Below are 18366 nucleotides of genomic sequence, written 5' to 3'. Positions count from 1 at the left end.
TCTTATTTTAAATGACTTGAAGTTTTGAGCAAGATTACGGAGGAGGTGATGGCTTTCCTTCTAAAATTAGGAATGAACAAAAATGATAGGCATTTAGGAGAACTTGGCTTGCCTTACAAGCAAGTAGAACTTTTGCAAGTTCTCTTCATTCTTGCATGTGTTGTTACAACATATGTGAGAAAGTCATGCGGACTCCTAGAGGTGATCTCTCTCCAGTTCAGGTATGGGAGGTTCTAAGGATGAGTTTAAGGTAACTGTGTGTGTTTTCATTTGTTTCCCTTTTCTGACAGTCTGGGTAGCCATATACACTAGTTAATATCATAACATGCAGATAGTGTTTGGTGTAGAAATAAATATTATGTTTGGAGGGGAAGAGAATGTTAACAGCAGATACAAATTTCACTCTATATTACTATTCTTTGACCTGGAGTCCTTCATTTATTTATTTATATTCAGCAGTGGCTGAAGACCTGTTGCTGTCACAACTGCACAGGGCCGTTCTGAAGTTAGTGACCTAGCCATTTGCATGATGACTATTGTTTATAGCACTAGGGCCTTTCATCATCATCTTAGAAGGTGGCTTTGGTAGCTGGCTGGAACTGACTGAGCATTTCCTCCAACAAACTGTAGAAAATACTGTTTGTGAGAAGTGTTTGAGTGAGGGTGAATGGGTGAGGGGCTCATGGCAGGAAAAACAACTAACAGGAAAGGGTAAGTAGAAACATCATCCTCCTTGCACTCAACCAGTTCTTTATCTGACAGTCCTCCTGCTGGTTGCTTTTCCTGCTGAGTCTCCTCCTCCTTCCGTCCCCTTGACATGCAAAATACATATCCAGTGAATACCTACACAATAAGAGTTACAGTATTTGTTACTGAAACTCCCTTTATGCCCTTTCTGTAACTCTTGTGTAGGATTCCATTGTTTTGGTTATTGCTGAACTTGACATTATGTGAATTGCACGTGCATGTATGGCCCTGTCTGGGGTTGTACAATGTAATAATAACTTGAAGCTACCAGGAATTCAACAGAGTAAAGGCTTTGGGATATGCTTTCTGTAAAGTAAATTGCTTTTTAAGTTGTATTTTATTTCTTATTGTTAATATTCTAATCTGTAAATATTGTGCTCCTATATGAAAATTAAGTGCCATAAATTAATTTTCCATAAAGTATGTATTTTCTCTTTGATGGTCTTCAGCCTGGCTTCTGAAATCACTTCTTTACAGTTAAACGCTGGTGATACTTGATTTTGGTGGAGTTACCTCTGATCAGTGTCAACGTTTTAGCACCTTATGTATTTTCCCAGCCTAGAAAACTGTCAGTTCCTATTTTTTTATTATTAGGAAATGAAAATTGAATAAGAAGGTTCTGTGACAATATACAAAAGGAAAGCAAAAATTAAAACGAATTATAAAACATGTCCCTCATAATTCACCACTGACAATTCACTCGTGATTTTATTTGTTTAGGTACTTCCCATCAAGGTGGCTATTCTCATGATGCTGTGGTCTATGCATTACAAAAATGTGGCATTCGTCATATTGACACAGCAAAAAGATATGGCTGTGAATCCCTTCTCCAAAAAGCCATCAAAGAGAGCGGTGTGAAGCGAGAGGACCTCTGGATAACTACCAAACTGTGGCATAGTGATTATGGCTATGAAAACACAAAAAAAGCCTGCCTGGAGTCATGTGAAAGACTTGGTGTCGAATATCTTGGTATGAATCTTTACATATAGCTCATTTATTGTTCCTTCCGTGTAAGTATTGGCAAAGATGAATGAATTCCTGAAAAAAAAACAATGTAGTACAGATAGATCATGGAAACCAAATTCTGCTTTTATTTATGCATTTGCAGATTTCTTGTTCTGTTTTTTCTCTGGGAAGTTCACATATATATAGTTGAGAGCACAGACTTCTTCCTTGTTGCAAATGTTTTAAAACTGATCAAGGTATGTTTTGTAAAGGTACATTTCATTGTCAAATTGATTTAAGGAACCACTGCATTAGTTTTATATATTTTGCTAAAAACACCTGAAACCTATGAAACAAGGATTCATAAACTTTACAATAACGTATTGGTAATAGGGCAACAAAAATGCCTGGTTTCTTCTTTGGTCTATTAAATCTTAAGGAATGTGAGTCCTTTCTAAAACTTATTTTGTAGGTCTGTTAACTTTTTAAAATTCTGAATAACTGACTTTGGTTTGGTCTGACTGATGCAACATACTTTGGCAAAAATGTTGGAAGTATCTACCAGACTTTAGAAGACTAAATCTAGCTAACACTGAATTAGACTTACATGCTTTTAAACTTACCCTGATCATAAACTTCTTGTAGTCAAAGATGTGATATTGTTACTCCCTTAGTAGACCGTTGAAGAGCTGCAATAACGACAGCAATTAATTATTTGCAACAGATCATGGGAGAGGAGATACCTGATAACAATAAACATGGTGTTTTTTTGAAATGCTTTTGCTGCTTCTTCCCTACCCAGAGCAATGAAAAGAAAATGGAGGTACAGGAAGGTGAATTTAAAGTAATAATATAAAATGATGACACTGGTGGAGATAGTGTTTATGCTGATAATTAAGGAATAATTGACCTAACCATCAGACATTATCTGTCAGTGTCCTGAAAACCCTCGTTTTCTTCTCTTTACTCACCCTGTCGTCCCCCCCATTACCAATAAATAAACTTTAATGACAAAGTGAACAGCTTTTGTGAAGTACAGATTTTGCAGAATTAATGGCGTATAATATTAATGGCAGCTGTGTGCTGTATGTACTGGCTTTTTTGCTTGGGTACTCTGCAAGATGAAGTGAAAAAAACCTGAATCTGTTAAAGACTGAGATATTTGTATGCACATCTTTGGCTCCATTCTTTCTGGAAATGTATCTGGTAACTTCCTGCACAGGTACAGAATAATGCAAAATTAATTCAAATCTTTTTTCTGTTCTGTGCGAATACAGATCACTGCAAGGGCACTTCCATAAACAACATTTCAAGCCCTGACTTTCTCCTCTAAATTAACAAATAACACATTTCCTCCTCTCTGCTTTCTGCTTGTTATGTTTTGTGTTTGCTTTCTTTTTTCTTCTGCTTGCTGTGGCACTGGTGCTGAATGTCGATGAGAGGAAAACTTGACTCACTTCCAGGAAATCATTTTCGGTGATTCCTTTTAATACTGTAATTTGCTTTTATTTTCTCATTTAGTAGACTGTTTAAAGTAGGTGCTCACACAAACACTCTGTTTACATATTGCTGCTAAGAAGAAATACATGAAAAAAAGAAAAAAATCTGAAAGGAAGAAATGCACAAATACTGTCACCGTGTGAGTGAATTCCTGGACTGGCATAAACAGAACTTCAGTTTGTCAGATATGTTCAGCTCTGAGAATTCTTCTCTCATATTACTAAGACAAATTAAGGAGTATTACAACTGCCATTTCCCTCCATACGAGATTTTTTTCCTTTTTTTTTGTTTTGTTTTATACCTTCACCCGTCTTCCCATCTTCCTCACCTTTCTTCCGCTGATGTGGAGATGTCTGAAAAATTTATAAAGCTCTTTCTGAACCACTACTTAGTCTGACATAGTGACCTAAATCAATGCTGGCTTCAGCTTGCTTTAACTTAACAATTTGTAAAACTGTGATGGCTTAGGAAATAGTCACATGCAATTCACTGATCTGTCAATGAGGATGGTGACCTCTGCAAGAAGGATGGGATGGCAAGTCGAGTAACGGTTTTGGCTGCTTGAGTTTAATCTCAACTGTTGGTTCAACTCCATGCACCGTTTTTGTTTAACACAGTGTGAACTGCACTCATGTGAAAGAGGTAAGGCTGAGTTCTGCATTTAGCGCTATATATGCTGGTGAAGTAGACCCTTGGAAGAGGTACAATACATGGTGTGTTTCATGGGGTTCACAGAAAGCATCATGCTTTAGGGAGCCCTATATCTCCTGTTGGAAAGCACCCAGCTGGAAGGTGCTATCGGAAGGATTTTTAAGCAAAAAGTGACAATATCTTGAAATACGTACTCTTCAAGTATTTCAAGAATGGTCAGAGTTAAGAGCTTTTTGTTGGAAGTTCTGAGGGTTATCACAAGTCTAACAAAAGTAATTGGAATGCAGTTTGAAAATACAGTTATAAGCTTGTACGACTAAGCTTAGATATCCTAGTTCTGTTTTCATTCATACCTGCATTTTATGTCCCTTTTCTGCTGGCCAATGTATACCATAGAGAGGACATGAAATCCATGACAGAAAAAGATCTGGTAATAACAAAGCAATTTGTGTCTAAGCTTAGTGAGGAAAGTAAATTCTTCAGTTGCAAGCATGTGTTCAAACTGGCAGTTTTTCTATGAAATAGGAAAGTGAAATAAAGGTATGTGAAATGTACCTAAATCAGAATTTCCTGATTTCATTATATATTAACGAAATATGTGGTGGTTCACAGCCTTTCCATGAAGATACATGTGTCATATAGAAAATTGAAAGTTCCTAAATAATACCATCTGTGAACTTACGCCTTTATGTTGGAGGGAAAGTTAGTCATTCAGAAGACTGCAAAAAGAAAAAGCTATAGGAGCCCTGGCAGCTCAATGTGCAGCTAAGCTCTGTTCTAAGGAGAGTCCTGTTAATTTTCTTGAGGATCCCTATGGGCTACACAGTCCATCCGTGTAGACTGAATTAGAGACTTGGCATATAATCTAACAGGAATTGATAAATCTGTGTATTAGCAGTATATAGAACGCCAGCTGTTAAAACAGATGCACTGCTGAAAGCAGTCCCAGCTTTTTAAGAGAAAAAGTGTTCCTTGTAAAATACTGTTATGAAACCTTTTCGATAAATGCATGGGCAAATGGTATTGGGAGAGCAGTGTTCCAGGAACCAGTAGATTATATATCCATGAGAAGCTGGAAATTTATATTATTTGTGGGCAGTGGTTGTAACAGATACTCTGCTCCTTGCATTTTCTAAATGTGGTCCTCAACTAGCAGTCACAGTAAACCAATATGAAATGGCAGCAAATCTTACAGGTTTGGCAGTAGCAGAATACATTCCTTGGTATTTGTCTCAAACCTCCAAAGGAACTTCTTCTTGAATGTCATTTGTGGGTTACTGAATTCATAAATGATTTTATTTTCCTTTTGACTGTTCTGGTATGTCACGTTCAGGAAAATTTAACGTGTCACAAATCCCCAGCTGGCGCTGGACAAATGTTCTAGCAGCATATTTAGTATAATAGGTGAATCGCATGAATGGTGAGAATACACCCAGTTCAGGTTGTGTATGAATTCAGAACACTTTGGAGGTTACTTCACATTGATCCTTGTTCCAATAGAATAAAAACCACCACCAACAACAAAAAAGGCTGGTCAGGAGAAAAAAATACATAATGTGGATACTAAGTGCAGCGACAATTCAGAAAAGCGGGGAAAATACAACCATTGCATTAAGATAACTGTGCTAAACATTGAGAAAAAAATACTTTTGGGTTTGTTATGAGCCAGGGCTTGTTCTTCAAAACTAGGTTTGTTATAGTGAGTTTTTGACCTTTTTTTAATACTGTATTAGGAATTTGAATAGAATTGGAAACTTTTATTTCCATGACATGTTGGCTTTTAAATGTGTGAAATGGCCCTGTGCTTTTAAGTTAAGAGGAACTGCGTTGATTGTAAGTGCTGCAACCGCTAAGAAGTAATAAGCCACTCTATTTTAAATGCCCGTGTGAAAGCAGTTCACATGTTAATTTTAGTTTTCCTGCAGCACTGTGTTTTCAACATTCAAATGAACTTCAGGCCCTCTTACCACTGCACTGCTACAGCTTGATTGTCTTAAAGGATGCTGTAAAAAGTTGGTAAATACAAAATTTGATTGTAAATGTTTGGCTTTGGTTGGTTTTTTTTTTTTAATTCTTTCTCAAGTACATCTTGATACTGTGAATCATTGGTTGCTTTTTATTTTGAGTTAAGATTCTTTTAAAAAAATACATGGCTGGAAGACATCTCAAAGTATTGATTAATCTATCCCACACTACAAGGCACAACCACATCGTTCTCAACAGACAAAAATGTAGTCTCTTCTTAAAAACTTCCAGTTTCCTGATTAATGGAACCTTAATCTATTTTGATAAATAATTTAAAACTAGTTTCTTGCTTCCAGAGTGAAAATAAGAGTGTTTGTATTCATGTAATTTGCCAGGAGTGGAAATATTTTTAGCAAAAGAAAATGTGTGAGTGCAGGTGTGAATGTGTGTACAAATGAAGATGAAATCGTAGACCTTGGTTTGCTGAGGCGCTTACTGTTTTTATTTGCCTGTAGGTATTACAGAAAGTTTTCTAACAGATGCAGTAAAAGTAAGCAGATCCTAATTTAAAATGAACTATGCTTAGTTTATATCTAAATAGAGTGGTAGTTCCATTGCTTATTGTGAGGTGCATTGTATTCCTTCTGCTTCTAGCTGTGCTGGGGTGGTTTGTGCATGACTGGCAGAAAGACTATTCTACTCTTTATCTCTGAGATAAGGTACCTTTGCCCCACATCTTTCCCAAACACTTCTTGCAGTCAGGAGCACTGTGCTTTGTGGTCCAATAGATGCTTTCTAGCCCTAAATGTGTATATTTATAACTGTGAAGTAATTCTTATGTCAACAAAAAGCCTAAATTAAAATAAACATAGTAGGATGATATGGACATCACATACCTGATAACATCACCTTTCTAAAATAAAGGACCAACAGCTAATCGTGTTTGCATTGAAGAGGTCTCAGACACTAATACAAGGAAGGGTGATGTACTCCATTTTTTAAATATCCAAGGCCAGAGATCTTTCAGTTATCAAATCTGTTAGAAGTTGTTCTTCTGAGAGTGCTTCTGAGAGGTCTGAATACAAAGCATCTTTGTATGTTGAAATCCATGGTGTAGCTATTTCTGTGAACATTTGCAAACTGTGATGTCTAACTGAATATTCAGGCTTTTGGAAAAGTAGCTTTTGGTGAAACTCTGCTGAAGTTAATGATTGTTTTTTGTTGGTGCTCTACAACACGTTTCTGCATAGTTAAGCAGTTCTTATTAGTCTGATTTGAAGACCATAACAAGCAGCAATTAAAGATAAGTGATTCTTCCATTTTTACATGAGGTAAACTTGCACCTACTTATATGTGACATTTGCTTTATCCAAGCAAAGAAGTTTAAATTAAAACGCAGCAGTCTCTATTCAGTAAGAACCACCAATGGCATGTATAATTTTGGATCAAAATTAACACTTGATACTAGCAATTTGTAATGCTAATCCTTGGGATTTCATCTAATATAAGTCAGTGGAAATTTTAAAAGAGACTTTATTGACAACAGAATTAGAGTAGTCCTGAGTTTTGAACGTAACTTTACAAAATGCTTTAATCAATATCACAATATTAGTTTTCACTTAAATGTCACAGAAATTGGTATTTATTCCAGTATCATACACTGGTATTTATTTTTAATAAATACAACTTCTTTCTTCAGAGCAATTAGAGAAGAAGTAATTATTTGCAGATCAGCGATGAACAACACTGCATGTGTGTTTTTACTCTTTTCTACGTTGGGAGTGTATTTTATGTATATAAGGGCAAAGAATGAGCAACTTTCTCTTTAAATGTGACATAAAGCTAGATGCTGCAAATCCTTATATATATATTTGCTTGTCTGAGCAATTGCGTTTAAAAATCTAATGGATTCTTGATATAAGAAAGTGCAAATTTAGCTCATGATTTTTGTCATACACCCAAAATAATTTTTTTCCTTGATACATGTGTAATGTATCTTACTGTGCAAAATTCTGTACTGTTGTAATTAGATTCTTAGTGTAAGCAAAATACTCTGTTTAACAGTGTTGCAGTGATGTGCCCAAATGGGAACTGGTGTATTATGATGAATTTGATGTTACCTTTTCCTCTTAAATTGAGGTTGCATTTGTATTTAAAGAGGTGAAAGCTAATATACCAGCCCGGTGGTATAGTAATCATTAGTTCAGTCCTTAAATGTGAATTGAAAAAATATCATGGCAGAGGATCTGTGTTTTCCAAAATAGGTGCTGTAAATGAATGGGGTAATGCATTCAGAGAACAAAAAACTCTGCTCATTGCAAACGAGTCTATTTTTTTTATTTCTTAACTCTATGTTTGAACTGCCAAAAAAGGAGTATTGTAAAGCACAAAGACAACGATGCACATCTCAGTCATGCATTTATTTCCTTTTCCTGTTTTGTGTCAGACAAATGTATCTGTCAAAGACCAACACCTCTTTGACTGGGATGCCTGCAGTTATCTGTTTCATCTGCAGTTAGAATTTAAATAGAATTTTAAAGAATAGAAATACTGTTTTCAATGTGTCTCCTAAGTTTCTCCTTCAGAATGCCTAGCAGTGTCTACAAACTTACAAAGGAGTTATAGATTCTATCATTTTTTTAAATTTAGGTAATCTGATTTAGAACTCTGAGTCCAATACATGTAGATTTCTCATTTTTAATTTGTGTTGGAAATACTTCCTTTTTCAGTAGAAGGATAGTCTTTTCTTGCATGGATACAACAGAAAGAAAAATAAATCCTTTCCTGAGACAGCCAGTTTCAATAGCTGCCTGGAGAATTCCATCAGCAGTACATCTTGCATTTGAAACTGTGGTAACATTTCATAAATGCAGTAAAGCATAATTTTGTTCCCTTAACATAACATTTTAAAAATGTTTTAAAAAAAATCACCAATGCTGCCACAAAATTATAGCAAAAAAAAAAAGAACCTTCATAAGAGAATGTGCTTTAATTTTCAACAGAAATTCATAAATGGAAGTATTCTTTAGAAAGGAAAAAAACAGATCCACTGCTGAGGTTGTATAAAATATCTGTAGAACTGCTGAATATATTTATCTTCCAGCGTTTCAGCAGTAGTCCAGTTTTAATTCCAGGGACCAAAATCCCTTTGATTTAAATGGGGCTTGTTATGCGTTGGAAGTTTAAGTGCATATGTGACCATGAAATTCTGATTACAGTGACCTGAATCTGTGGCACGTGTGCAACTTATGCTACCTTTAGCTGTTAATGAAATGTAGATTTCGTTTATTAAAACTAAATGGATGTATACAGTAATGACCATGGAGTAGTAATTGTAACTATTTTAATGGTAATATGTTAGGGGCTGTTATGGAGGGAAAATGCTGTTTCACATGGTTTGATATATATTTTTTTTTTTGACATTTCAATGAATAGTCTGGTTTCTTTTTTAGATCTTTATTTAATACACTGGCCTGATGCACATGTTCCGGGTAAAAGCAATCGAGAGGTCCGAGCTGAAACCTGGAGAGCGATGGAGGAGCTCTATGAGAAAGGTGATTATAATAATGAAAACCTATCTTGGCAGAAGGAATAGTACATTTTGGGATTTGGGGAATTCATAGTGAGAGATGTTCAAAAACTTAATTGGAGCTGGATGCTCATATTTCAGTGGGATTTGGGCAAGTGAGTTATGTGAATCTCTCTGGAAACTGCAGCATTAGCATTTTGGTAAATTAAATAAGAGAGCTTTGTGTTGCTTGTAAATAAAACATTGCCAAATTCTGCCCATGAGACTAATGATGGTGTGCGTACTTGCTTGAGGAAATCTACAGGTTACATTGAAATGTATGTAACACTATAGAACGTCTTTTGTAGCAGTCTCCTCTGTTTTAAGCATAAATCATGCTAAGTTTTACTTCCTTCAGATTATTTTTTTAATTGTATGATGCCGTTTTCCAATTTATCATATATTGTGGTACTTCATTGATCCATTTGTGTTTTAGAAAGGGTGAACAAAACAAAATGGCTTGATGAGGAACAAATACTCAACTGCAGATTCTTTGGTACTAACTTTTGGAGGAAAAAAATATCAAAGAGGAGAGCTCTTCTCTCGAACTCTGATAACTGTCAGTTTGATTTTTTGGTGCAAACTTCAGTTTATATTCATAGCAATAGGAAGATGAGACAGGCCAAAGCAAAATTTATCATGTAGTTTTAAGAAGAAGATTTTGTTCCTGTAGTATGCAGTATTATGAGAAATAGTGTTGTAAGAGAAGATCCTGTCATGTGGTTCTTGGGCAACGTGGACCACCCTGTTTACAGCATCAGAGAAGTTCCACAGACAGGGAGAAGACTTACTGGATTAAGTAGTCTATCCGCAAAGCCAGAATTACTGAAATAGTGATTGTAGCAGGACAGTTGTACAAAGGCAATTACAGGGTTTGTGCCACTATCAGTTTTATCAGAGCAATAAATAAAGCAGTACTCTTACACTTCAATCCTTCAGTTACTTGTGGTCTTCCTCTGGAAACACAGAAGTAAACTATCTTTGATATATCTTTTGTTCTTGCTTTTTATAATAAGCATAAGGGAAGCTGCAAAAAGTGTTTTCTGCCATGTAAGGGATTACAACACTCAGGTTTTAAAGACACACTTCACCGACCTAATATTGCAAAGCATCAATGACTTTTAAATCCAAAAATGGATTATTTGACAAGGTACTTCATCTTCCCATTGAGAAAGCTTTTTTTTTTGATGAGTATTTAAGTTAGTGTGTGTCATTTGTGCTTAGATACGCCATCCTAATTTGCTGCAAACAGGTTATATTTTCACCTTCTATTATTATTCCTATCCTATTAGCTTTATTATGCTTTTGCATGTGTTTGTGATTTTTACTGTTTTACACAACTCTTTCTTTCTGTCTTTATCTTCCTACTGTGAAAGACTGAGCTATTCGATGGTCTCCCAGTAAGACACTGGAAATACCATTCCTGACTTCATAGGCAGAGAAAAAAATTACTTTTATTTTTTGTTCCTATGCTTGTTACCTCTTTAAAGGCATCCCATGTTATAATTATTTTTGTTGAAATTGCATTTCTTCAACAGTTTTATCAATTTGCATGTTGCTACCCTCAGTCTTTTTCTGAATTTAAGCGTTCTGTAGACTCATGATTCATTTAGCTGAGCGTAAGGTTTCCAGCTCTGCTTGTCTAAATTACCTCAGTCAGATCATCTACAGGGGAAGGAAAATTTATTAGTCTGGTTGAATCAAGTGCCTTAGAACATTAACCTCTACATTTTTGCTTTAAGGGATACAGACTCTGGATGTCCTGACCATGACCATGTGTTACTGTAATTATACACAAATGTTAACCACTCTGGAGATGGAAATGCAATGATTCCTGAGGAAAATGTTAAATAATTTGTTTGCATGGTTAACCACTAGACTTTCCACTGAAGATTAAACACTTGCTGCATATCTTTATGTGACTCGCTATGTGTTACGTGAGCAACATGTTAGCCTTGGTATGAATTGAATATAGGACTTGGTCAAAATCCTTAGTTGAGGAAGAAAAATCATCTTCACTTATTGGGGGAAAAATTGTAAGTTCTATACTAAACAGGTGAGTTCTTTGTCTTCTCTGAATTTGACATTGGTTCAGGTAGTTGTCGGTTCCTGTTTGCAATCCTGTTACATTTTATTTATTTTTTTTAGGAAATGTTTACTCTTGGAAAAAAAATTAGTAGAAACTAACAATTTCACATATAAGGATTGACCGTTTAAATGAATAATATGCTTCCGCAGTCAATTTGTGAAGCAAATATTGAAATTATTCAACTAGCTAGTGGGTTTAGCAATTGTGTCCACACTGAAGAGTTTTAGAAAGTGCAGTGACAATAAAGGCTGTTCTCTGTGGGGAAAAAAAATGGTTTCTGTTATGGGACTGATAATGCATATCTATCTGCAAGGGACTCATGAGATGGTTAAAATATCTCAATATTGACCTAAGTCTTTGGTCTGGCTGAAGTTAATAAGATTTTCTTTAATCACTTCTCTGTATTCACAGATCGTTTTGAGTGCAGATGTTTGAAAATCTCATTCTTTCAACTTGGATTTAAATCCAGGTTAATATTTGTTCTGCAAAATTCCACTTACCTCAGGCAAGCAACATTTAAAAATAATGTAAATTATTAGTAGTCTGTATTAATGTTATAATAAACAATTCCCCTCCCCTAGGAGGAGGGGAAATAAACTGTTACTACCCAAAACTGTAAAAGTCTGTAATGCAGATTTTTTTTAAGATTGTGTTAAGTTTTAGATTGGTCACAAGTTGACACAAGAAAAATCCCAACTGCATCTACATTCATAGCTTTGAGAGAATTTATTTTTTAGGTCATGCCTACAAAGATAGATTCAACCAGGTTCATCTGAGAGCGGCTGAGACACAGGGTCGCAGCAGCACAAGTTGCAGGGCTTCTTGCCTGAAGTATCTTCTCAGCCAGCTAACTGAGGAGAGACCAGAGGGTGTAGTTCTGTGCCCCTGTCCTGGTCAGCATGCACTAATTTATAAGCCTCTCCCCAGATAATAAAAATTCCATTTGACAGGTTAAAAAAAAATAAAAATTTGAATTATTTGTCAAAATGTTTAAAATAAATACTTTAGGGAGCAGAAAACTTGCATTAAAAAGTTAAACAAATCTCCTCAGATTATAGTGAGTCCAATATTAGTAAACTCCTAAGTTCCTCTGGCTGTAGAAGAAATAGCAGGTCTATTGTTATTTGAATGCAGCATGTGCCAATGAAATTGGTGTGTAAATTGGTAGATGTGGATTCATTGAGATGTGTGGGCATCTGTAAGTTTACTGTTTCTTAATCCTTGACTGCTTAGTAGTGCTTCCTATATATACTTTTAATGAAAGTTTGGAGTTGAGCTATAACATCAGAATATTCTCAGAAATAGAAAATAATAGATTCAGCTGACGAGAGAGATCCTTTGCTATCACTGAAAAATCCCCACTGTGGCTTACCACTATACTGTTTCTGTATTTCATCAAAAGGAACTTGGGGTTAACATTTTCAAAAGAATCTCTTGTCCTGGTACCATTTGAACTGGAAACACGAACAATTTAAAGTGAGAATCTTAATAGTATTTGTTACAGATCTGGTTACCCTCTCCAGTTGATTACTTCCTATACTGAAGTTTTGGGCTGCACTCCTTGAATCCAATGTGCTTTATCTCTTTGGAAACTGAACAGAAGCTGGTTATTACCCCAAGGCTGGGGTCTCAGGAACACGCTTGAAAGAAGGTTTCGTATTTTAGTGCTCTCACCCCTGTGGTTGAATCCACCGTTCAACTACTTAATGCAATTGAACAGCTGTCTCAAGATCTCCCTTCAGAATCTTGGGCATTTTTCTTGAGACTTCATTAAGGAGACCATGACAGAAATGAGACCATACCCAAAAACACTTGTACGGATTCTGAAGCCACTGTTGTCTGTTACTGTAACAGTATGACATAATACACGTATTATCTATATTAAAATCACACACCCTGAAAGTTTTACCCACTTCAGGTATTCCGATCCCTCTGGGTTGTGTCTGGAACATGGACCTGTGTCCTTCTGGTTTGCCCTTGAGCTACAGAGTATTTGGCTAAACATACTCATCTTTTATTTCCTCCTGGCTAAATCCTTTAGTATGTTTCTTAGAGTCCATTACAGGTCCTGCCAGCATCTTTCCCTCTTTAACCTGAAATTTGTGTATTTGTACCCTCTATCCTCTCTTCCTTACAAACAAGGCAAGGTTATACTTTTAGTTTGCTTTTTTAGTATTCCTGTTGTACAGACAGAGCTCAGTCATTAAATTTGCTGGTTCCCTTAATATCTGTCCGGGGAAAAATGTCATACAGTCCTGGTGAACAAAGGTAGATGCAGATGTGCAACGTACAAATCTATAGCAATTGTATCATTCCATAACATGAACCAAAATTTATAAATTGTATGTATCTTTACTCCAATCATACAGAAAGTATATTAGAATGCTTATTCCTCATATTAATGAATTATAACACTGCTTGATTTGTGAGATGTTCACATGCTGGTTAAGAAAGGATTCAATGCAGAGATTTCTGTTTTGTCTTGCAGTCTGTTGTCTCCCACAAGTCTTCAGGCCCTGGGATTTGCATGCATTTAGGCCCAGCCTTGCTACCAGAGGGAATTGTGCCACGTCTTACGGTAGCTCAGGCATCAGAATTCTGCACCTGGTCTTGGTAGTCAGCCCAAGTGATCGGAAGATTTTCTAATGGAAAAGCTCCTGAGGAACTGCAGCAATTTCCACTGATCAGTCATTGCAGCTTTTTTATGTTGAGAATTAGGAACAAATGAATGGGGGAGGATAATTATTATTTTCTTTACTGTTTTTAGAATTGTAGTGTGTAGCTGACAGTATAGGATAAAGGCACCACCTGCACTAAAAACTCCCATTTAAAAATACTAGGTGACTTCTGATAGACCAAGCTGATAGCTCTTTATTCATAGCAGGAAAGATCTTATTGTTAAACTGATTATCCTCTACTAGCTTAGGGCAACCTTACAGCTTCAAGAATCAGTTTCTTTAAATGCTGTTATGCCTGAGAATGTAGCATTTCTTTGTTGTTTTTTGTTATCTTCTGTGACTTGTCAATCTGCTCCAGTTCGGGGCTGTTTCACAGGAGCCGGGTGACTCCATTGCTGTACGTGCATCTGTCTTAAGGTTGCAGTCAGAGTGAAGAAGTCTCTATCTGTACTGCAGTGCTGAGAGGCAGAGAATTCTAGACGTGTGTCTTTGTTCAACAGCCTGCATACATGTTTTCCTTTAAAGAGTTATGGGATCAACAGTGCTGAAGGGGGAAAAAAAAAAAAAAATCTTAATTTTGGTCAGTGAGACACTTGTGTATAATAACTGGTTCTTCCTGTTGTAACAGCTGAAATCAACTAGGATTCTTGTAATATCAAGGCTATGGTTTGAATTTTTGTGGCCTCGTACATTGTCATTTTGTGGAATTATCCTCTCCAATACCTCAGGACGGAGGCCAGACTGCGTACAGAACCCATTCCAAGATATATACATTGAGTCAAATATTCCCTTGACAGCTGCAACATTCTTGTATAGGCATTTGTCTGCTGGCAGATGAAAGCAGTGTGGCAAGCTGCTTTGACATCATGAATAGTCATTATATATGCTCACTGGTAATTGGTCTGTTCCTAGCAAAATGACCCTTTCCATATGCAGTATCTTTAATGACCTTGATTTTGGCATTGTGGCTAGCCCATCATCTCGGCAAGCTTTTCATACACACATGCACATGATTACTTGTCCCTTCATCTAAAAATGCTGGGAAGAATGAGGGCTTCCAGCCAGCTTTTCCCTGAAGTTGGCAAGAGTAGTAATGTGGTGGTTTTTCTGGGTTCAGATCCCACAGGGACTCTCTGCCATTTTACCAAGAGTAAAAGTTTTTGCTTATCTTTTAGTGTAAGCAGTACAGCTTATGCTTACATGAAATAATCATGCTTGTATCAAAATCCTTCAATGTTTTAACACAGAGAAATGCTCTTCAAAATAAATACAATTATTCCATTAATATGTTAGTATAATAGTCTTCATGTATGATTTGAAGAGAGTCCCATAAAGTAACAGAAATTGTTTAGCTCAGTAATTGAAGCAATGTCACTATGTTCTTGGAAAAAAAGTTATGTTTTGCCTAATTCCAAGTGACAGAAGAAATCTAATCAACCTTAACAATATTCTTGTCCTTTTCATCTTTGAGCATAGACCAGTTCAATCATCATCTTTTCCTTCCTCCATTTTCTCTCAGCTCTTAAAAGTATGAGCGAGGGTTCAGTAAACCAAATACAGTTTTTGTGTAGGTGGCACAAACTTCTGATACATCCTTTCCTAGATGACATATTCTGCTTTTATGCTTACTGAAAAATTACTTTAAATCTTTGCTTATATTGTCAAATGATGAACAGCTAACAATTCACAAACATTTGTGTTACACCTCCACAAAATATTTGTCTCAAGAGTGTTTATGTTTGTAGAAGTCATATGTGAGTATGTGTATGTAAGTTGCACTACAGTTTTAATAAGTAAAAGCAAGTAACTAATTTCCCTAGCAATACATCTTTTTCATGCTCTTTATAGTATTCTCTCTGTACAGATGAAGATGTCTCATGGGTTTGTTATTATCAGAAACAGTTCAAAGATGTGTTTTCATGGGTTGAAGGTGGTTGCAGTTGGTGAGGATGTTGGTTGCACCACACCCTGTTGATCAGATAAGACAGCAATTAAAGAAGTATGCAAAAAAAAATTACACATATTTGTGTTAAAGATCATAAAGAAGTCTTCATAATGCGCAGTATCTTATTTAAGAATAAGAAATTGCCATAGAAGTTGTCATTTTGGTGCAGATGTAAAAGTGGGAACAAATCTAAACTTCCACGAATGTCTATCCTTATTTGTTATGTTTTTCTCTTTTTTTCTTTTCTTTTCTTTTCTTTTTTACTATTTTAAGGACTTAATGGGTAATCCTAACTGTAAAAATAAGCCCTCATATTTCTTTCTTTAATGATTTATTGCAATGTATGATTCATGGCTTTTCTACTACCAAGTGCATCCTTTTTGTCAAAAATTGAGATAAATCTTTTTGCTTAGTTTATTTAAAGCAAATGTACACATTTGTGTACCTACACAGAGGTGCCTGGAGGTCCCAGCGTGAACACAAGAACACCTGAGAAGGTGGCAATGCTGAAATACATTTCAAAGGAAAGTCCTCATCCAAAATAACTTTTTGTCTCAATAAATAAGGTACACAATTTGGGGAAAAGGCATCATTTATCTATTTTGTATATGTTGAATTTAAGCCCTAGATTCGTAGCTACTATAAATCAGTGTTGCTTTATTGACATCAGTCAGGTTGCTGTTATTCATACCAGTTGGGAATCATTATCCCCTCTGATATGGAAGTCCAAAGGGTATCCCAGGTCAGGAAACTGTGCCATCAGAGTTACAGGGGGGACAAACTATTTAGAATCTAAGTGTGTGCTCTCCATAATAATTTGCAAAGTGCTAGTTTTAAGGGTACGTATTCTAATAGCCTTTAAGCAGTTAGCTGAGATGCTGATAATTTTTATCACATTTTCACAACATAGTGTGTGGTGGCAATACTGATTTAGGGTATAGTGGGATTGATTCTGTACCATGTTGCTTTTGCAGTTTGATTGCCCAACTGTTCTTATTCTACGCACTTAAAACTGGCATAAGAGAAGGGAAAATCTGTGACAGTACAAGGGACTTGATTCAGTTTTGGAAACAACCAGACAAACAGCCTTTTTGGTGGATTTCTTTTAATCTGATCTGTTTTGTAATGTCAACTCGAGAAAAAAATATGTCAACATAATTAAGATAGTGTTGCATTGAAGCAGTGAGAATAAGTAGCTGGGTCAAAGAGACAGAATATGTTAAGCTAGTATTGCTGCATTATGCTGTTTAATTAGTCATTTAACAGTTGTGTAAACTGAATGTTTATAATGAATTTTCCACCACAGAAGTTGTCAATTTGACTTCTACTCATCCTTCCGCTCCTGTTGTCCTCACAGTTCACAGATGATCTGTCGCAGGAGTAATGCATAGGATAAAAAGAAATCCTTTGGGGGAGGAAGCATGATTTTTCTGTTTTCAATTTTGCCAGTCTTCCTGTATATCTTAGGCAGGACACTTAGCCTTTTGGTGTATACGTTTTTTAGTCTGTGAAATGGGACAAGTGGTATTTCATAGATTTAGAACTTAATTCCTTATTGGTTCTGTCCGAGGCATCTGCTGTATTTGTCAAGGCTTTGGCTTGCAATCTGCATGTGGGACACACTCAGTCTACAGCTTTGATTTAGCAAGCTGTGCTGAAATCAAATCTTGTATGGTTTCTTTGAGTAATACCATTTACCCACAGAGAAGCGTGTATCAGAGAGAATGTGGACCTTTCCAACCTGTGTAACCTCCTTTAATAAAGACACAGTTACTGCAGTTGACCTCTTGTGAAAAGTGGATCCATTTGTGTTTTTATTCTGTGGCCTGAATAGAAGATATAACAGAATGGGCACTGTTCAGTGGACGTGGGAATTCTCCCTTGCTGTGACTCATGTAGCACAGCAGGGAGGGGGAGGAAAATGGGCTCCACAAACCCAGTATCCAGTTTTGTTATTTAAGAAACCTTTTTTGATCTGAACTTTGTACATTTAATATTCCAGAGGGTATTTAGAATTTTGATAAAAGTAGTGCAAGAGAAAGATAAGGCTCACTATTGTACTAAAACAATGTTGTGGTGCCAAGACAGTATATTTATGTTGCAAGACTAACAGTGCCCATCAAACTTTGTATAATTTGGTATTATACGAAGTAAAGGAAAAAATACCCAATCATTCTCTAGGTTGCCATAAAAAAAATGCTTTAGCTTAATACACAACTACATTGCAAACCGTCCATCAGCAATGATGTATTACTTCACAGCAGCTGGGAGTAATATG

The 18366-nt window shown here is 36.1% G+C and overlaps 1 protein-coding gene across 4 annotated transcripts in view; it reads left to right on the top strand.

The window, feature by feature from the left end:
- The window catches only part of LOC128914258 (uncharacterized oxidoreductase ZK1290.5-like), a 49872-nt gene that overhangs the window by 14130 nt on the left and 17376 nt on the right, over positions 1–18366 (top strand). For 3 of the 4 annotated variants that reach the window (XM_054213025.1, XM_054213026.1, XM_054213027.1), the window contains exons 2-3: positions 1468–1716; positions 9261–9362. In XM_054213025.1, coding sequence (XP_054069000.1) covers positions 1468–1716; positions 9261–9362 — 351 coding nt within the window. The remainder of the gene's footprint in view (positions 1–1467; positions 1717–9260; positions 9363–18366) is intronic. The other variant, XM_054213028.1, reaches the window with a different exon arrangement.

The sequence above is a fragment of the Rissa tridactyla genome, chromosome 8 (assembly GCF_028500815.1).
Source record: "Rissa tridactyla isolate bRisTri1 chromosome 8, bRisTri1.patW.cur.20221130, whole genome shotgun sequence".
Classification (NCBI taxonomy): Eukaryota; Metazoa; Chordata; class Aves; order Charadriiformes; family Laridae; genus Rissa; species Rissa tridactyla.
This window is presented reverse-complemented; position numbering and strand designations above follow the sequence as displayed.